At 40.9% G+C, this 21,955-nt stretch overlaps 3 protein-coding genes across 3 annotated transcripts in view; 2 read left to right on the forward strand and 1 right to left on the reverse strand.

Annotated features, from left to right (window-relative positions):
- LOC126802949 (uncharacterized) overlaps positions 1-21,955 on the forward strand; it is a 358,993-nt gene that overhangs the window by 18,248 nt on the left and 318,790 nt on the right. The window lies entirely within an intron of this gene.
- LOC126803503 (G-type lectin S-receptor-like serine/threonine-protein kinase At5g35370) lies at positions 6,983-7,579 on the reverse strand. The gene has a single exon (XM_050531300.1). The coding sequence runs from the start codon at positions 7,577-7,579 to the stop codon at positions 6,983-6,985; it is 597 nt and encodes a 198-aa protein (XP_050387257.1).
- LOC126803505 (pentatricopeptide repeat-containing protein At2g35030, mitochondrial-like) lies at positions 9,531-10,982 on the forward strand. Its single transcript, XM_050531301.1, has one exon. The coding sequence runs from the start codon at positions 9,531-9,533 to the stop codon at positions 10,980-10,982; it is 1,452 nt and encodes a 483-aa protein (XP_050387258.1).

Raw genomic sequence — 21,955 nt, forward strand, 5'->3', positions numbered from 1 at the left:
AGTGTGGAGTTATGCTATTGTATGTATGTTATGCCGTGAAAAGAGTATGAAAAAGAGGAAAAAAATGTATTGATGCCGTGAGAAAAAAAAGAAGAAAAGTATATATACACGGTTTTGAGAAAAAAATGGAAAAGAAAGTATGATGAAAGATCTCGGCATGACATTGATTTATGTGAATTTGGAGTTGTGATGTATTTGTTGAAGGCTCAATAATGTTATACTTTAGCCTTCGTTCGTTTTCACAATGTTTAAAGTGAAGAATGGGTCCAACATGATGATATTTGGCCCTTGTTTTATGGAGTATGGCGACATAAGGTGGATGTTTTGCTCTGCTAAGTCTTGAGGATGACCTTTGTGATTCCCTTTACCTTGAAAAATATGTCAATGCCGAGCCTAAGCCATCCCTTCTCTAAAGATCCGCATGATTCTTAAAATGAGTAGTCCTTGATTTGTGGAGTTTGTTTCATAAGTAAGCATATGGTTTGGGTTCATTTGTGCATATGATTGGTATCTTTCATGAGGTTTTCGATTTTCACTATGTTCATAACTCTTGTGTGTGAAAAGCTTTTAAGCATATGCCATGTTCTTGAGAGAAAAGATTTGGAGTGCATATCCTATGTGAGTTGAATTTGAACTCGTTTTGAACATGTTGAGCTTAATTACACCTTTGTTTCTGCCATGTCTTACTTGTTAAACGAAATCTCATGTTTATTAACCATTGAATTCATCTTATCTATTTCGATTGAATGCTATTCTTGATGCTATGAGTTTGAAGATCTCTGAGACAAAATGTTGAAGGCATTAGAATGTTGTGTCGTTAGTTATAGTTGTATTGTTTTCGTTTATGTTTTGATTTCCCTTTTTAGTGATTGCTAAGGGACTAGCAAAGTCTAAGTGTGGGGTTGTTGATAGGAGCACAAAGTGTGACGTTCTTAATGTATATATGCCCTATTCTTATGCTTTGTTACTTCTTATTTAGTTGTTTTAGGTTCATATTTGATACATGTATGTTCTAGGTAGAGCTATTTCGATTTTAGATGATTTGATGATAAAATTGTGCTAAGTGTTAGAACTCCTGATTGAGCTAGGATTCCTTACTCGACTAGGACTCTACTTTCCTATTTTCATTCTTTCCTATTCCTTAATCGACGATTTCTTTTCAGGAAAGACAAATCATATTTGGAAAGAAAGGAGAGTTGCCGAGTTGCATGCCTAGGGGAACAAGGAAATCATATTCGAGTTGAACAATGAGAAGAGGAGGCCGGCCTAGCTACTCCTAGTTGGACCAAGAGATTGCCGAGCTGCCCTTTAGAGATTTCCCTATTGGACTTGGTTTCCTACATCAAGATGGATATGGAGTACATAAATCAATAGCCTTTCAAACACGTATATGTGATTTGTTTTGGTGATTGTTTATGTGTTGGTTGGTTGAGCACATGTATATATTAGTTTAGGTTTTATTTACTGTTTTTATGATTCAATCCAAAATCTATATCAAACCTTAACTAATATATACATGTGCTCAACCAACCAACACATAAACAATCACCAAAACAAATCACATAGAGGGAATCGAAACAAGCTTCATGTCTTTCTTATAGCATCATGCCGAGACTATGCAATAAATCACCAAGGATGGATCATGCATTTAGGGTTCTAAGCAGTAACCTAAACACATAGACACTTAACACATTCAATCACAACCAAGCAGCCATAATCGAAATTCTAACATGTTCATCTTAATCCTGTAATCCCAAAGTCATGCACATTGAATTCATCAAGTATGTCACTTACTTAACCAACAACCATGCAATTCGAAAATCACATAAACAAGAATAAACATGTTCTTAGCATAAGTCTTTAATCCAACAACCTAAATATCATGCTACAAGCATAGTCATAACATATAGGCATCGAAATTGTTCAAAAGCTAGGTTCGGCAGAAACCAAAACCGAAATCCATAAAACCAAAACATAATTTTCGAATCCTCTATATAAATTGAATCAAGTAGCTATTTCATAGACAAAATTGATACAAGACTACTCTAAACAAATCGCAACTTCATCCATGAAAAAGAACAAAACCAAAACCGAAATTAAACAAGAGTGAATCATGGTTACACTTTATAAATCAAGCAATCCACAAGTGTAGCCAAGACTTCTATGGATGAAACCTCCTTCACAAGCGTGTTTGAAAGGCTATTGATAGGTGGGGAATGATGGAATCGGTTTTAGGATTTCTTGGAATGGTGAAGGATGAATTCGGCAGAGCTTATGGCTGTGTTTGTGTGTAGGGCTGATGATGTTGCTGAATGGAGAGGCCGGCCTCTATATATAGAGGTGTAGGAAGCCTTCTTGCGTGCTAAAAGGAAATAGAATCCAATTGGGAAACTGAAATCCTCTTTGTTATAGATTTGATTTATGTACTCCATATCCATCTTGATGTAGGAAACCAAGTCCAATAGGGAAATCTCTAAAGGGCAGCTCGGCAATCTCTTGGTCCAACTAGGAGTAGCTAGGCCGGCCTCCTCTTCTCCTTGTTCAACTCGAATATGATTTCCTTGTTCCCCTAGGCATGCAACTCGGCAACTCTCCTTTCTTTCCAAATATGATTTGTCTTTCCTGAAAAGAAATCGTCGATTAAGGAATAGGAAAGAATGAAAATAGGAAAGTAGAGTCCTAGTCGAGTAAGGAATCCTAGCTCAATCAGGAGTTCTAACACTTAGCACAATTTCATCATCAAATCATCTAAAATCGAAATAGCTCTACCTAGAACATACATGTATCAAATATGAACCTAAAACAACTAAATAAGAAGTAACAAAGCATAAGAATAGGGCATATATACATTAAGAACGTCACACTTTGTGCTCCTATCAGTTTCAGGTGTGGGCAGGCGGGACATATAGTTAAAGATTACACCCGACCTCAGCAGGGTGGACAAGAGCACCAGCAGAGGCAGTTACATGTGGGCCAAGCTAGAATATTTGCAGTGGGTCAGCGGGGCACAAGAGTGGAAGGTTCTTTGTCTATTTTTGACTACCTTACTAGAGTATTGTTTGATACGGGAAAAACACATTCTTTTATTTCTAGTTTAGTAGTGGAGGTGATAGGTTTGATTCCTACATCTCTTAGAAACTCTTTGTGTGTCACTTCTCCTCTTGGAGTGCCTCTTAAGCTTGAGACGATCTGCAATGCTTGTCCTATTATGATCGGAGGTAGAGAATTATCTGCTTCCTTGATAGTGATTCCGGACTACACGTATTACGGTGTTCTTTAAGATTGATTGAGAAGAGGATGATAACCACATTCTTCTTGAAGGATGATGTTATGAATTAGTGTAAGAGTACAAGACAGACTGTGGATATGTCCATTCTAACTTGAGATGGTTTTGTGGAACTCTTTCGAGAGAAGTACTTTCCTTCTACGGTGAAGGACGAACTAGAGCTTGAGTTCCTTGCTCTGGTGCAGGGAGATATGACTGTCAGGGAGTATGAGGCCTGTTTTGCACAGTTGTATCAGTTTGTTAGGCCAATAGATGTGACCTTCTTGGCTCAGAAGTTCATATAGGGACTTAGGCAAGAGCACAAGACCATCATATCAACACTTTGTCTGACTACCAAGGAGCTGATGTATGAGAGTGCCTTGAATTTGGAACATGTGAATAAGACTCGAGGGGGCGATGTGGTGTCTAGAGATGCTTGAGGAAAAGGGAAGGCAATCACTTTAGGTGGTGGGTCTGCGGGACCAAAAAATGGATCTTGGAAGAGGCCGAGGACCTATCACCAGACTCCAGCTAAGATGGCAACACCACCTGTTAGGGTTGCACCTGCCAGATAGTGGTCGTAGTGAGGTGTTTCGCTTGTGGTGAAATGGGTCACTATGCCTCAGCTTGCCCGAAGCCGAGGAAGAAGGGATGTTATACGTGTGGGCAGACAGAACATATAGCTAAAGATTGCACCCGACCTCAGCAAGGTGGACATGAACATCAATAGAGGAAATTACCTACGGGCCAGGCTAGAGTGTTTGCAGTGGGTCAGCGGGACACATGAGTGGAAGGTACCTTATCTATTTTTAACTACCTTGCTAAAGTACTGTTTGATACGGGAGCATCACAATTCTTTTATTGCTAGTTCGGTAGTGGAGGTGTTAAGTTTGAGCCCTACACCTCTTAGAAGCTCTTTATGTGTCACTTCTCCTCTTGGAGTGTCTCTTGAGCTTGAGACGATATGTAAGGCTTGTCCTATTATGATCGGAGGTAGAGAATTATGTGCTTCCTTGATAGTGATTCCGGACCACACCAATGACGTGATCTTAGGAATTGATTGGTTAAGGCCACAACATGCTTTGATTGATTGCTTTGTCATGGTAGTGTTTTTCCATAGTCCCAGGGAGCCAGTTTTTCGTTATCGTTGCCTCAAGTCAGATAATGTCATGATGACAAGAGTTTTGGCACATGTGGAGTCTGTGGATGAGGAGGTAGTTATCACAGACATTGTTGTGGTGTCCGAGTATAGTGAGGTGTTTCAAGAGATACTGGGTTTACCTCTTCGGAGAGTTGTTGATTTCTGCATTGATGTGGTACCCGGTACAACACCTGTGTCGAAGGCACCTTATAGGATGGGGAACAATGAGCTTAAGGAGTTAAAGGTCCAGATAGATGGGTTATTGGACCAAGGCTTTATTAGACCTAGTGTCTCACCTTGGGGTGCGCCGGTGTTGTTCGTGAAGAATGATGGTTCACTGCTGGTGTGTGTGGACTATAAGGAATTGAACAAGGTGACCATCAAGAATAGGTATCATTTGCCTAGGATTGATGACTTGTTCGACTAACTTAGAGGGGCTACGATATTCTCTAAGATTGATCAGTGATCTGGTTACCATCAACTTAGAGTGAAGGAGGAGGATATCCCTAAGACGGCTTTCAGGACCAGGTATGGACACTATGCGTTTGTTGTCATGTATTTTGGTATGACAGATGCTCATGCCATTTTTATGAATATGATGAACCAAATATTTAGCCAATACTTGGATGAGTTTGTAGTAGTGTTCGTTGATGATATTCTGATATACTCCAAGTCGCAAGAGGAGCACGTGATACATCTGAAAATATGCTGCAAACTCTAAAGGAATCAAGGTTATATGCCAAGCTTGAGAAGTGTGAGTTTTAGAAGGAAGAAGTTAAGTTCCTTGGTCATGTGGTCTCGAAGGATAGTGTGTTAGTAGATCCATCAAAGGTGGAGGCAATGAAGAGTTGGAATCGTCGAAAGACTCCTACAAAGATTCATAGTTTTCTTGGGTTGGCAGGTTACTACCGAAGATTCATTGAAGGGTCTTCTAGTATTGCTTCGCCTTTGACCAAGTTGACTAAGAAGGATGTTCAGTTTGTGTGGACAGAAACATATGAGGAGGCCTTCAACGAACTAAAAACTAGATTAACTACGGCTCCAGTGTTGACGATTCCCAATAGTGAGGGTGGTTATGTCATTTATAGCGATGCTTTGCATGAAGGCTTAGGGTGTGTGTTGATGCAACATGGAGGTGTGGTTGCTTATAGCTTTAGGCAGTTGAAGGTTCTGATAGAGCGTTTTGTTAAAACGTCTATAATAAACCATGTAAAACATCATCGTTAGTATAGAATAAGCAGGGATCGTTCTTTCCGGGGAATTGAAGGGAACTCTAAACTTTTAGTGTTAATAAATAATGGGGGGTTTGAGATTGATTACCCCAACTACCTCATGGTCACCGACGCCCTTCTCCCCTCATCTCAGCCCAACCTCGATGCCGGAGCTCGTCCTCGGCCTCTGCTCGCCGCGACGCCGGAGCTCATCCTCAGTCTCTGCTCGATCCCTGCATAGACATAAGTAAGAACGAGAAAAGTGGGCGCCTCAAGGGATTGGATGTAGTCCTTTCTAAAGCTTTTGTACAGGTTCCTCATAAGCTACAAAATTTTGTTAAGTCACAGCTTAGAAGACTACCAAAAGCTGATGGAGTTAAAACAGTGGGCTCGGTCCCTAGAAGGGCTTCATCTTTGGAGGTTGACCTGGAAAAGCAGTTGCAAGCATGTAGAGAGGAGTGATATGGGCATCAACGAGATGGAGCTCCAACCTTTGGCCCGGGATTGAAATCGGAGCGCATATGATCTCATTAATCGGATGCCGTTTCTCTACGTGAAAGTTGTCAAAGCCAAGAGTTCATCAGCCACCGTTTACGCCAAGCTTGTGATTGGAACACACAACATCAAAATGAAGAGCCAAATCGACAAGGACTGAGACCAAGTCTTTGCTTTTAACAAGAAGAAGCTGCTGAGAGTGCTATAGAGAAGTTTAATGGCATGCTTTTGAATGACAAGAAAGTATTTGTTGGCCCCTTTCTCCGTAAGCAGGAGAGGGATGGTGCTTTGGAGAAGACCAAATTTAGCAATGTGTACGTGAAGAATATATCTGATTCTACTACAGATGATGACTTGAAGAAGATTTTTGGAGGGGAAAAGCTTCCCAAGGCAGAGGATAAAAAGGCGTCAAATGTAGAAGAAAACTCAAGACATGAGAAATTCAGTATCAGAAAATCAAGCACATCAGGAAGGAGCCAAGGATGTTGCTTTATCTGCACTTACAGGAATGAATGCAACAATTTTTGCATATGGCAGACAAGCAGTGGAAAAACATTTACCATGAGAGGAATCACTGAAAATACTGTCAAGGACATTTTTGAACACATCAAGAATACGCCGGTGAGGTCGCACCATATAATGGAAGGAAGGGTGAGTCAAGTTGTAGTTTTAAAACATCCACATAGTTACTTAAAGTACTCAACCGAATCTGGAATCTTGAAGAACAACATGTAAAAGCTCTGAAAATGGAACTACATCATTCTCAGAGTACTAATTGTTTTAGATGTTGTTTCCAATACAAAAGATGCTTTTGGTGTTCCTTTCTAGAGCACTAATTCACTCACCCATCACCACAGCCAAACACATATCTCATACATCATGTTCTCCTAAAAGCACCATGTCATTGTCGGCCACCATAACCAAAAGGCTAAAGTTTATGTTCCACACCACCTCTAGACAACCTGTCCCAAACTCCATCTTTTCGTCTTGTAAATGGTAAAGCACCAGCTCATATACCATAATTGGTGCAAATAAAAAAAAGGAGTTAAAACTATAGATGGAGGCTCTCCCTTGAATCAAGATAGGTTCATTAGAACCATTCCCAAAAAGAATATTCTCCAGAGAACCTCTGTTCATATAATCATAAACTAGAAAACACTGCTTCCCATGTATGCAGAAACCTCTTAACTTGACCAGATTGACATGGTGGATGCTTCCAATTGAAGTTGTCTCATTGCAAAATTCCATCTTCCCTCGGACTCCCAAACAAGTCATCTTCTTCACTACCACTAGAGTCTTGTCTGCTAGAATGCCCTTATACACAGTATCGAATCCACCGCTGCCAATTTGATTACTAAAATTTTCAGTTGCAGTAACAAGCTCTTCATAACTAAATCTGACAGGGATCACAGACACAGTTGACAAAGCCTTAATGTACCCTAATAGACCTTCATCACCAACGGTCATAGGCATGAGGGAACCTAAATTGTGTTCGAGAAGATAACAAGAACCATAAACATTTTCATGGAAAATGCCTTGGCAAGAACATTTTCGTGAGCATGCATGCCTTGAAGTTGCATACTTCAAGCTGCGCTTTCAGCACGTGACGACGACATGTCTGCAGCACGACTTGAAGTGGGGGCATTTGTAGACACATGAAATTTAATGAAGTAAATCATCTTCATTAAATGATTAAATCGACCAAGAACCCGACAAAATTGCACACGTGTCTCAAAAGTCAACAAAGTTATTGCGGATCCGAATAAAACTCGTGTCAGCACATAAATGGATGATCGTAATCGAAGCTACGTGATTCCGACTTAAATCGGAAATTGAATGTCATTGACGATTCGAAAATGGTAATCAGACATTGATTAAATTAATAATTTTTTTAAACGGTTATAATTAAATCAATTATTTTCTGATTAATTTAGTTATGAGAATAACTAATTTTAAATTAATCAGAAAATATATATTGATTTAATTATACAATTAAAGAAATATTATTATTTTAATGTTATTAAAATATTATATAAAATAGAAAGCCTTGACACTATAAATACCTCTTCCAACATGAAGAGAATGAGACTTTGAGAAGAATAGAGAAAATAACTTGAGCAAGATCACTCTCGAGAAATCTCAAAGTCTCCAAGTCCACGAAGAATCATCAAACTACCAAATTACTCGTTCTTCATCAAATCGAAGTCTCTCAAGTTCACGAAGAATCATTAAGCTACCAAATCTCTCGTTCTTCATCAAATCCAAATCCAAACTCAAGTCCTCGAAGAATCATCAAGCTACCAAATCACTCGTTCTTCATCAAATCCAAATCCAAACTCAAGTCCACGAAGAATTATCAAGCTACCAAATTGCTCGTTCTTTATCAAATCCAAATCCAAACTCAAATTCTCAAGATCAAATGCATGTCACCCTTGAGCCAAGTTATATACGGAGATAGAATCATAGGAGTTCACAAAGATTGTAACCTCGCGCTTGATTATCAATAATTACATTTTATTTGTACACGTGTCTGCATTCTTATTTGTTTTCATATTCTCGTTCTACAGTATGACATAAAATGCAAGGGTTGTGGCAAGGTGGGATCTGCATGCTGTTCTGAAGGAGCACGCCCTATTCTCAGGAGGAGTGGTTTTTGTTTTGATCTTGGTCACTGGATGGAGAACTGCCGGAACTATAAGTATATGCTCGTAAGCTCGTTTCTGAGTTCCCAGATTATTCATGACATATCTGCTATCTACTAGTAAGTCGTTATGGCATGTAAGGAATAGCTTAATCTATTATGATTTCTAAGTCACCGTGTTGTGTGTTGTCAGTAGATGATGGTTCTAACCTTGTAACTAATATTAATTATCTGTGAGAAGTTGAGAACAATGACTTGAGATGCTTTTCTCTATGACCGTTGCGTATTGTTATATTTTGCTTTTCTAATCTGCGTCTTGTCTAGCTCGGTAGCTTGAAGTTAATCTGCTTTGCACTATGCAATATGCATTGCCAATGATGTGACGTCAGAATGATCCTTGGGTTCAAATCTTAACCATTTACTCTTGAGCTACCAATTTTATGATGCCAATGATGAGAAGTCAAATGATCAATCTGTTTCAAATCTTAATCATTTACTCTTGAGCTATCAATTTAACGAAGTAAAAAAGTGTGTAATTAGCCAGTTGATATTCATTAGAAACTCTAAATATACATGCACGAATTAGTCAGCGCATTATAAAAAACAACATAGGAATTTACCAGAATGGCCTTTATGAGGGTGTTGAAAACAAAACTCACTGAAACGGAACCACGCCTTTCCATTCTTGTCCACTCTTGACGGACGGCGGCCAAGGACTACCATCGTCTGACTCGTCTCCTCAATTGACTAGTTCAATTCAGCTTAACCAATAGTAGTATGGCACGTATCTTCAACAGAGCCAGATCACCACTCTTGTGTTTCGCTCAAGCTCGCCGTAGTCCCAGGCTTCCATACCACTCCATAACCCAGAAACCCTCACCTAGAATCATAACGCCGGACAGAGACCACAGCGCCAGCTCCGACGTGGCCAATTCCAACTGGCTGATCACCAAGCTCAGCCGAGAAGGCAAAATCGGAGACGCCCGCCACGTGTTCGACGAAATGCCTGAGAGAGACGTGGTGACGTGGACGACGGTGATCACGGCCTACGTCAAGCACGGCATGCTGGAGGAGGCCCGGAGGCTCTTGGATAGAGCCGATGCCGAGAAGAACGTCATCACGTGGACGGCGTTGGTCGGCGGTTACATAAGGTTTAGAAAGCTTAAAGAGGCTGAGATGTTGTTCTATCAAATGCCGGTGAGGAATGTTATTAGTTGGGACACTATGATCGACGGCTACACGAGGAGCGGGAAGGTTAATCAAGCGTTGGAGCTGTTTGAGAGGATGCCGGAGAGGAATGTGGTTTCGTGGAACACGGTTTTGACGGCTTTGGCGCAATGTGGGAGAATTGAGGAGGCCAGGAGGCTGTTTGGTTTGATGCCGGAAAGGGATGTTATTTCGTGGACCGCAATGGTGGTGGGGCTCACGAGAAATCGGAGGGTTGATGAAGCTAGAGAGGTTTTTGATAGGATGCCGAGGAGGAATGTGGTGTCATGGAATGCGATGATCACGGGGTATGCGCAGAATGGGAGGCTGGAGGAGGCTCTTGAGTTGTTTGAGAGGATGCCGGAGAGGGACATGCCTTCATGGAACACGATGGTTACTGGGTTTATTCAGAATGGGGACTTGGAACGGGCGTGGGAGTTGTTTGTTAGAATGCCGCAGAAGAATGTCATATCATGGACTACAATGATCACTGGGTATGTACAAGATGGGAGTAGAAGTGAAGATGCACTGATGATATTTTCGAAAATGGTGGCAGATAATGGGGTGAGACCTAATCGGGGAACTTTTGTCAATATCTTGAGTGCTTGTAGCAATTTAGCTGGTCTTTGCGAGGGACGTCAGATACATCAGATGGTAACTAAAACAGTGGTCCAGGAATGTGTACATTTGGTGTCTGCACTCATAAATATGTATTCAAAATGTGGGGATATAGTCTCTGCAAGGAAGATGTTTGAAGATGGATCCACAATGCAAAGGGATTTTATCTCCTGGAATGGAATGATTGCAGCTTATGCACATCATGGATGCGGTATCGAGGCAATCAACCTGTATAATGAAATGCGGCAATTGGGGTGCAAACCTGATGATGTTACTTATGTGGGGCTTCTTTCGGCATGCAGCCATGCTGGTTTGGTGGAGGAGGGACTAAATCTTTTTGATGAGCTTCTCAAAGATGGTTCTATACAAGTGAGGGAAGATCACTACACGATGTACAAGTTATAGATTGTCTTTGATACTAGTTCTAGTTAATACGAATGTTCAATCTTTTATCATATTTATTCTTAATACAATAGTCTATAAACTTTTTAAATATAAAGGAATACTAATAAATCAAATCTAACAAAAGTCTGTTAAATTCTATATGGAATTGAAACAATCTATAGAGTTATAAAATCCATAGATTATTTAAATTCATTTTGATTCTTTTAAAATCTAGATTGAATACACCCTTGTAAGTGTCAAATGGTGATTAAAAGAGAGTAGCACTAGAAATTGTCACGTGATTCTCTGCGAAGACTGAATAATTCCTCCCCATGTTGGATTGGAATCAGATTTGGATCAATTATCAATCTATATTGCGAGGACACAGAAGAAGATGTTAGCTTTGCGTGTTGACTGTTGAGAGTTTGGTTTGGAGAAAAAAAAAAGCAGTCCCTTTTACGCATAAAAAGATAACTTGGCAGCCCATCTATTACCCAATATCACTCAAAAACATGGGTACTCATGAGACCCAGGGAACTCATCTGTTACCCCTCATGCAGTACGCCGGCAGACAAATTAGAGCTCTAACTGAATCGTAACCGACACCCGGCCAAGACTTGATTTCGATTACTGCCAACAACGTCCGAAGACCAGAAATTGTTTACAAGACTCAATGTTAAAACCGCGTACAATATAACAATCAACACATGTTTATTGTACTACAACCAAGCGACTCTTGCACACCAAAATAAATATAGCTGCCACAGTATGATCATTTAGAAATAAAAACGTAACATTATATAATATAGCAACCCATATATATGTACCGTATTTACCATTTTATACACATACACAATCGACTATATTATATACATGTCATAGTTCAATACTGTGCATTACCTACTGTTCACGAATTTACTGTTTTATGAAGTTATTGTTGATGAATTTACTGTTTTATGAAATTATTGTTCGTAAATTTACTATTCACGAATTTACTGATCATAAGATAGCCCTATCACTCCTCTACCCAAATTCCTCTCATGCGGCGACACGCGCACTACCTCCTCTTCCTCGGAACTTCATCAAAACACAATACAATCAACACCAAAAATATAGATCACACGGAGAGAGATGTTTTCGTACGTATATCAGACTCTAGAACCGCCGGCAAGTCGCCGGAGAAGCTCAAGAAGCCGATGGTGGTTGAATTCGTGGAGGACAAAGTGGCGGCGAGATTTGAGCTCCAAATCACTTGCAGGTGGAACCGGAGGCGAGGATCAGCGGAGAGAGGCTGGCCCCGAGCTCTCGCACTTGGACGGTTGCAAAAATTGCATGAACTTCAAGTTGTCGATCGAGCTTTAAGGCGGCGAGAGGTGGCGTGTCGCGTCCAATTGTCGGAGCTGCCGACCGTGGGGTGGCTTTGCGACCAGCGGTGAGGGCCACGGTGGCCGGAGGCGTGAGATCGGCGGAGGTGAGTCTATGAGGGAGGGTCGATTCAAGCGGAGGGAGAGAGAGCTGCGTGGAGGGGGGGGGCTGTTTCCTTTTTTAGAAATTAGGGTTCTCCAAAATCTTCCTTTCATACATTTCAAATTCGGAAACCAAATTCGAAAATTAGGGTCCGATTAAGGTGCGTGACATGTCCACGAACTCTATTGACAAGCTCTACAACTTTCGTGAATGAAGTTTTCAGAGACGAGCGACGGAATAAAAGTCAAATGTCGAGTCATAGAAATGTAACGTTTTTCAATTTAAAATTCCGAAGTCGGTCGTGTTTCGTCTGACATCGACGAGAAAAAAGAAAAAATGTGATTTTATTCAAAATTCCAAGTTTAATAACCTACAAGAATTTATACGAAGAAAACCCGAAAATTCGGGGTATTACATTATATCCCCCTTAAAAGAATTTCGTCCCGAAATTCAAGTGCTCTACTCAACAAACAACTGCGGATATCTTGTCCTCATATCCGACTCTAGCTCCCAAGAGGCATCGCCCTCATCACGGTGACTCCACAACTCTTTAACTAACTCCACCTCTGTCCTACGAAGTTTCTTTGTGGATCTATCCAAAATACGAACCAACTCAATAACAAAGGTGGCATTCTCCCTCACCTCTATAGAGCTGTGATCAATCACATGTGACTCATCTAGTACATACTTCCTCAACATGGAAATGTGAAAGACGTTGTGAACACCAGACATACTCGTAGGTAAAGCTAGTCGATAGGCCAAATCTACTACCTTCTCAAGAATCTTAAAGGGCCCAACATACGTCGGAGCTAACTTTTCTTTCTTACAAAATCTCACGACGCCCTTCATAGGAGAGACTTTTAGGAACACATGGTCGCCAATCTCGAACTCGACATGTCTCCTCTTTAAGTCTACATAACTCTTCTGTCTACTTTGTGTTGTTTGGATCCTATCTCGAATAATCGAGATCTTCTCCGAGGTTTCCTGAACCACCTTAGGACTCATTAGTGCTTCATCACCAACTTCGACCCAACAAATAGGTGATCTACACGGTCTACCATAAAGGGCCTCATAAGGTGTCATGCCGATGCTAGAATGGTAACTATTGTTGTAGGAAAACTCAATCAACCTCAGGTAATCCTCCCAATTTCCTTTAAAATCAAGAATACAAGCTTTCAACATATCCTCCATCACCTGATTCACCATTTCTGTTTGTTCATCAGTTTGAGGATGAAATAATGTACTCATATCCAAGGTAGTACCCAAAGCTTTCTATAAACCACCCCAGAACTTTGATGTGAAACGTGTATCTCGGTCAAAAACAATAGAAACATGAGCTCGATGAAGTCTCACTAGCTCATCCACATATAGCTTTCCTAGCACATCCACTGAGTACTTCATTGATACTGGAAGAAAGTGTGATTCACCTGATTCCCCATTTCTGTCTGTCCATCAGTTTGAGGATGAAAAGCAGTACTCATATCCAAGGTAGTACCCATTGCCTTCTGCAAATCACCCCAGAACTTCGATGTGAAACGTGCATCTCGGTCTGAAACAATAGAAACAGGAGCTCCATGAAGTCTCACTATCTCATCCACATATAGTTTCCCTAGCATATCCACTGAGTACTATATTGATACTGGAAGAAAATGTGTCGACTTTGTCAATCGATCGACAATCACCCATATCGCATCGTGACCTTTCTTAGACTTAGGCAGTCCAGTCACAAAGTCCATAGATATTTGTTCCCACTTCCAAAGAGGAATAGTCAATGGCTTCAACATGTCAGTAGGTCGTTGATGTTCTCTGCCATCACTTTCTGACACGTAAGGCACTTTGATACAAATTCATCCACGTCTTTCTTCATCCCGTTCCACCAGAATTGTCTGCATAGGTCCTTGTACATCTTGGTGCTCCCTGGATGTACTGTATAACGAGATCTGTGTGCTGTATGAATGACCTCTTTCTTGAGATCCGTACAATCTGCGACACATAATCTTGTCCCAAATCTCAAACCTCCATCGGATCCCACTCTCCACTCGGATGAACATTCATCCTGTGAATCTACTACGAGATTTGCCAACTTAGCTTGTGAAAATCTATCTTGTGCCTGTCCCTGAATGATCCTTGAGATTAGTTAGGTTACACTGAGACACTATCAAGAAAGACCCTTGGTTCTCTTCCTGATGGTACCAAATCAAATACAGATGCAGTTTCGAGCATAATCCATTCTTGAACCATAAGAGAAGCTATCATACCCCTTGGATTCCTGCTCAAGGCATCGGCCACCACGTTTGCTTTTCCATGGTGATACTCCAATGTGAAGTCATAATCCTTAAGGAGTTCCATCCATCTCCTCTGTCTCATATTCAATTCCTTCTGTGAGAACATATACTTCAAACTGTTATGATAAGAAAATAGTTGAAATTTCTCACCATACAACTAATGTCTCCAAATTTTTAAGGCAAAGACAACTACAACAAGCTCTAGATCGTGAGTGGGGTAGTTCTTCTCTTGGACCTTTAACTGTCTAAAGCCATATGCAACCATTCCTCCATGCTGCATCAACACACACCCTAAGCCTTAGAGCGAAGCATCACTATAAATGACATAGCCGCCCCCACTTGTGGGAATTATCAACACTGGAGCCGTGGTCAAGCTAGTCTTTAGTTTGTTGAAGGCATCCTCACATTTTGCTGTCCACACAAACTAAACGTCCTTCTTGGTCAACTTGGTCAATGACGATACAATACTAGAAAACCATTCAATGAACCTCCAATAATAACCTGCCAAACCAATGGAACTACGAATCTCAGTAGGGTTCTTTGGACGACCCCATCATTTGAGACTACATGACCAAGGAACTTGACTTCTCCCTTCCAGAACTCACACTTCTCGAGTTTGGCGTACAATCTTGCTTCCTTTAGAGTTTGTAACACCGTTCTCAGATGCACCACATGTTCTTCTTGAGACTTGGAGTATATCAGAATATCATCCACAAACACTACAACAAACTCATCCAAGTACGGACTAAAAAATTGTTTCATCAAACTCATAAGGACAGCCAGTGCATTTGTCAGACTAAAGGGCATGATAACAAACTCATAGTGTCCATACCTGGTCCTGAAAGCCGTCTTTGATATATCTTCTTTCTTCACCCTGAGTTGATGGTAACCGGATCTCAAATCACTCTTAGAGAATATTGTAGCCCCTCTAAGCTGATCGAACAAGTCATCAATCCTAGGCAAGGGATACCTATTCTTGATGGTCATCTTATTTAGTTCCCTTTAGTGCACACATAACCGCAGAGAACCATATTTCTTTTTCACGAATAACACCGGTGCACCCCAAGGTGAGACGTTAGGTCTAATGAACCTTTGGTTCAATAGTTCATATGTCTGCACCTTCAACTCTTTAAGCTCGTTTTATCTCATTCTATAAGGCGCCTTTGACACTGGTGCCGTACCGGGTACAACATCTATGCAGAAATCCACAAATCTTTGAGGAGGTAACTCTAGTATCTCTTGGAACACCTCACTATACTCAGATACTACAACAATGTCTGCAATAGTTACTTTCTGATCTACAGATTCCACATGTGCCAAAACTCCAACTCTCATAGCATTATCTGACTTGAGGCAACGATAAGGAAGAATTGGTTCTCCGGGACTATGGAAGAACACTACCATGTCAAAACAATCGATCAATGCGTGCTGCGGCCTCAACCAATAAATTCCTAAAATCACATCATAGGTGTGGTGCGAAATCACTATCAAAGAAGCAGAGAATTCTCTACCTCTGATCACAATAGGGCAAGCCTTGCAGATTGTCTCAAGCTCGAGAAACACTCCAAGAGGTGAAGTATCACATAAAGAGTTCCCAAGAGGTGTATGAATCAATCCTAACATCTCCACTACCGAACTAGCAATAAAAGAATGTGATGCTCATGTATCAAACAATACTCTAGTAAGGTAGTCAAAAATAGATAAGGTACCTTCCACTCCTATGTCTCATTGACCAATTACAAACGCTCTAGCTTGGCCTGCTGATAACTGCCTCTGCTGATGTTCCTATCTACCCTACGGAGGTCGGGTTCAGTCTTTAGCCATATGCCCCACTTGTCCACACTTAAATCAGCCTATTCTCTTCCGTTTCGGGCAAGTCGTGGTGTAGTGCCCCATTTCGTTGCAAACGAAACACCTTACTGATGCTAACTGTCTAACAGGTGCAGTCCTAGCAGATGGAGATGCAGCCTTAGCTGGAGTCTGGTAATAGGTTCTCGGCCTCTTCCAAGATCCACCTTTCGGTCTTGCAGACCCACTACCCGAACTGATTGCCTTCCCTTTTCCTCGAGTATCCCTATTTTCCACATCTCCTCCGCGAGTCTTATTCGCCTATTACAAATTCAAGGCACTCTCATACATCAGCTCCTTAGTAGACAGACAAAGTGCTTATATGATGGTCTTGTACTCTTGCTGAAGTCCCCGTAGAAATTTTTGGGCTAAGGAGGTAGCACCCATTGGCGTGACAAACCGATACAACTATGCAAAACGGGCCTCATACTCCCTAACGGACATATCTCCTTGTACCAGATCCAAAAATTCAAGTTCTAATTCCTCCTGCACTGTAGCTGGAAAGTAATTTTCTCGAAAGAGTGCTACAAACCCTCCCAAGTCAGAGTGGACACATCCACAGTCCGTCTTGTACTCTTCCACCAATCCATAGCATCATCCTTTAAGAAGAATGTGGCTATCATCCTCTTCTCGATCTCAAAGTACATCATCATCTCAAAGTAGGTTTCCATACTCTCAATCCAATGATCTGCCACCATATGATCCAGGCTCCCATGAATGATGGCGCTGACAGACTACAGATGTCCTTGATCAACTTCAGCACACAACCCTGGTCTCCAATTACTACCTTGGGGTCAACCTATTCATCCTGTGGCGCCACCTCCTCATAGAGGTTCTCTACATTGCGGACTCGGCCTCCAGCCCTCGCTATGCCTCGGCCTCTTGCCCGTCCTTGGCCTTGTGCACGGCCCTTCTCCAAATTCATCATCTTGAAACATTTAAACACTTATTCAATACATGTGAAGTCTTGAACCCAAATAAAATAGATCTAACATATATTAACTAAGATATTTAGAGAGAAGGTGAATCATCAAAGTATTATCACAATACTTCTACTTAGAGGACCAAGCCTTACGGTATGGCTCCTAACACTTTTCCGTACCCAGTGACATATCAATATTGAAGGCCATGTGATGGGGGTCCGCTGCAGTCGGGCCATCGCTGTTAGATAATATTGATAGATCGCCAAATACATAACCTACGCTCGGATACCAATTGTCACGATCCAGAAATTTCAAGTGTTAAACTCAAAAATCGAAGGCATGAAAAACTCTAAAACAATCTCATTAAATCAAAATCATCTTATAGTCACAGTGTATCGTAACTGAGTTCATAGTACATCTAAGTCGATTTGATTATTACAAAACCAATTTATAATTCAACCATTATATCAACTGGAAATGTAAAATCATCTCAATCCTCACCACAAAATAGAAATAAAGAAACTTCGAAATCTTCAGAGTAACCGTCCAATTCTGCTAATCCACACCTGGAGAATTATCTTCTACACCATCGAATAGGGGCACTGGGATTATATACACAAACCCAGTAAGCTTCGCAGCTCATATGAGTAAAACAACAGTATAACACGCATAGTAATACAAGAGAAAAATACTGAAAACATTTAATTATAAATGCACTCATGACTCATAGGACGACCCATCTGGATGTCCAATAATATCTGAAAATATAAGTGCTCATAAGTGCTCATGAGAAATTGGGCAACCCATATGTTTACCCAAATACATCTATAATACGGGTACTCATGAGATCAAGGTACTCATCTGTTACCCCTCATGCAGTACGCCGTCGGACATTGGGCAACCCATATGTTACCCAATATCCCAAAAATATGGGTACTCATAAGCATGTAACTCATATGTTATCCCTCATGCAGTACACCGGCAGACAGACTAGAGCTCTAACTGAATCGTAACTGTCACCCGACTAAGGCTATGTTCCGATATGCCATCACGTCTGAAGACAGAAAAATGTTTTAACATAACTCAAGTTAAAACCACGTACAATACAATCCTCACATGTTATTGTACAAAAACCAAGCGACTCATCCTCAAATAAAATAAATATTAGTGCTGTAAATAAACTCATTTGGAAATAAGAATATGACAGTATATAATAGCAACCCATATATATGTATCGTTTTTACCATTTATACACATACACAACCCACTATATCATATACATATCATAGTTCGGTCTTTTAAAATAAAGCGTAATTATGAATCACCGCTAAGGGTAGACTCGTCATAGTGAGATTTTACTCACCTTATTTTCCTGAGCGTAATTTCCACAATACCGAAAGCAAATCCTTTACTTGTTTTGTCGATCACCTAGTTGTATAAAAAGTGGTTAGAAACGTTACGTAAAATCTCAAATGCCGAATCAATATTATTGTTTACTGTTAAGCAATTTACGGTTTTTAAGTAAATACTATTCACGTATTATTGTTCATGTACAAACTGTTTACGTATTACTGTACCAATGTACTGTTTCATTATAATTACTGTTCCAGTAAATACTAATCACCGATTTACTATTTCAGAAAATTACTTTTATAATTACTGTACATAATTTAATTTTACATTTACTGCTCACAAATCACTTTTACAATTTACCGTACAGAAATTACTATTACATTTTTACTGTACAGAAATTACTTTTTATATTTACTGTACATAAATTACTTTTTACAAAAATTTACTGTTTGGAAATTTATGTTCACGCGCCACCTCCGGTGACCTCACAAGCAGCTCTCCAAACTCAAACCATTCACTCCCCATGCCGTCCCCGGTCATCAACCGGTCCCCTACCACATCCTGCTACTCCCACGCGCCACCATAGATGGCGACACGCGCTCTACCACCACCTTCGATCAAAACTCCACAAAACAACAAACACCCAATATGAAAAATGAAGACCATTAGGAGGGGTTAACGACTATACCTTCAATTCGCCCTATACTGGGCGAACGCGGCTGCAATTGCCGCCACAAGGTCTTGGATTAGAATTTGGAGGTCGACGGAGTTGCAGCTCGATTCGACCTTCACCGCAAGTGGAATCGCGTCGAGGAGGAAGAGGGAGGGCTCCCCGTCGTGACCCCGAGCTCCTACGATGCCGGTGAAGTCGAGAACGACAGAGCTGAGGAGCCGAGGCTGTGCTTCGTTGGCGCTGCTGGATCTCTGCCTGGGGTGCGTCGCCGTCACCACCGGTCGACGCGTCGTGGCCGTGCGGTCCCAATGACACCGGCGGTGTCGTGCACGGTGACCGGTAGAAGGAGATCACCGGCGAGAGGTGAGGGGGAGGGAGAGAGAGAGGAAAGGCTGGGGGGAGGGGTGAGAGGGTTTCTATTTTTGGAAACTAGGGTTTCCAAAAATTTCCTTTTATACAATTTCCAAAATCATAAACCAACTTCCGTCGATAATAACTTTCACATACGATATCCGATTAAAGTGCGTGACATGTCCACGAACTCGTATAAACGAGCTCTACAACTTCTTTGAATGAAGTTTTCGGAAATGAGCGACGAAGTAAAAATCGAATTCCGTGTTGCATAAACGTAACGTTTTTAACTTTTAACTTCAGTTTCGTTTCGTTTGACATCGTCGATTAAAGCGAAAAAATGCGATTTAATCAGTTTCCAAGTTTAATAATTTCCAAGAATTCATACAATTTGAACCTGAAAATTCGAATTATTAAACAACCACACCTCCATGCTGAATCAACACACACCCTAAGCCTTGATGCGAAGCATCGCTATAAATGACATAACCACCCCCACTATTGGCAACACTGGAGCCGTAGTCAAACTAGTCTTTAGTTTGTTGAAGGCCTCCTCACATGTTTTTGGACACACAAACTAAACATCTTTCCAGGTCAACTTGGTCAAAGGTGATGCAATACTAGAAAACCTTTCAATGAATCTCCGGTAGTAACCTGCCAAACGAAAGAAACTACGAATCTCTATAGGGGTCTTTGGACGACTCCAACTCTTCATTGCCTCCACTTTTGATGGGTCTACTAATGCGCATCCTTTGAGACTACATGACCAAGGAACTTAACTTCTTCCTTCCAAAACTCACACTTCTCAAGCTTGGCATACAATCTTGCTTCCTTTAGAGTTTGCAGCACAATTTTCAGATGTACCACATGCTCCTCTTGGGACTTGGAGTATATGAGGATGTCATCCACAAACACTACTACAAACTCATCCAAGTACGGGCTAGATATTTGTTCATCAAACTCATAAAGACAGTAGGTGCATTTGTCAAACCAAACAGCATGACAACGTCGAGTAATAATCATGGCAATGCCAACGTCATACTTGAAAAATAGTAAGCAGAAGACATAGTCAAAATAGATTGACTAATCAAAAGTCCGTAGCAACAAAATCTTGCATATCGGATCGGAGGAGCCTTAGCCTGAGGCTCAAAATGTTTGCTTACTTGAGAATGGAAGAATGTTACTTTTCCATCTCCAAAATTCCCTCTGGAAATAGATAAAGGTGCCAAAAATGGCATGCGTTTCTTGGATGTGGAGTATGCATCAAGGTCAACTCTGATAATACAACGTCATAGACGTTCATTAAAACACTTTAAGTGTGTCCCATAGAATTCGTTGTTTTTGGGATCTTTTGTCAGCAAATAGTGCTGCATCAGAGTAATGAATCAACTCAAATAAATGAGTACGTAGACCTTGGGATTATCGTTTATAGATATGAGTTTAAGAAAACTCAAACATTCAAAGAACAGTCGCGATGACGACGCATCCATAAGAAACGAGGGTTGTATAGGTTTCGAATAATCGAAACTATTAAAGTATGTAACCAGAATTAGAAGGGTTGTGATGTATATGGTCACAAAATAATCGATGCATATCGGTGATTCTCATGATCGCACCCAAAACAGCGGTGCACTCAGGCGACCACACGAAATCGATATCTTCTTTTTTAAATAATAACGTGACTCCCCCAGGACCGTCACACGAAAAACGTCAACCAAGAGGGGAATCATATCCCTCTTTGGTCTCATCGGCATTATAAGAAAGGCCGGAAAAGAAGACATGAAAAAGGCTAATAGCGCCCGATAATTTATACATATATCTTCAAAAGCAGCAACTTTAAGAAAAACATACTTGTTGGTCTGCCAAATAGACCGCATATAATTAAATTGCACTGCAAATCGATCGTCATGCATGAAGTTGCTTGATGAATTCCTTTTCGATCTTCGTCCGATGACATAAAAATCTTGAGAGGATACGATCGAAATCGTATGTAGATGACAAAAGTATCGTCCATCTCGGCATGAATGTCATCACCATAGTACGACGAGTGATCACTTTTCCTATGCAAGCACGTGAAACATAGTTAGAAAACGA

This window comes from Argentina anserina, chromosome 7 (assembly GCF_933775445.1).
Source record: "Argentina anserina chromosome 7, drPotAnse1.1, whole genome shotgun sequence".
Taxonomy (NCBI): Eukaryota; Viridiplantae; Streptophyta; class Magnoliopsida; order Rosales; family Rosaceae; genus Argentina; species Argentina anserina.

What these genes read in the sequence shown, in the direction of transcription:
- LOC126803503 (XM_050531300.1), bottom strand. Translation starts at nt 7,579, where the DNA reads ATGACCGTTGGTGATGAAGGTCTATTAGGGTACATTAAGGCTTTGTCA.
- LOC126803505 (XM_050531301.1), top strand. Translation starts at nt 9,531, where the DNA reads ATGGCACGTATCTTCAACAGAGCCAGATCACCACTCTTGTGTTTCGCT.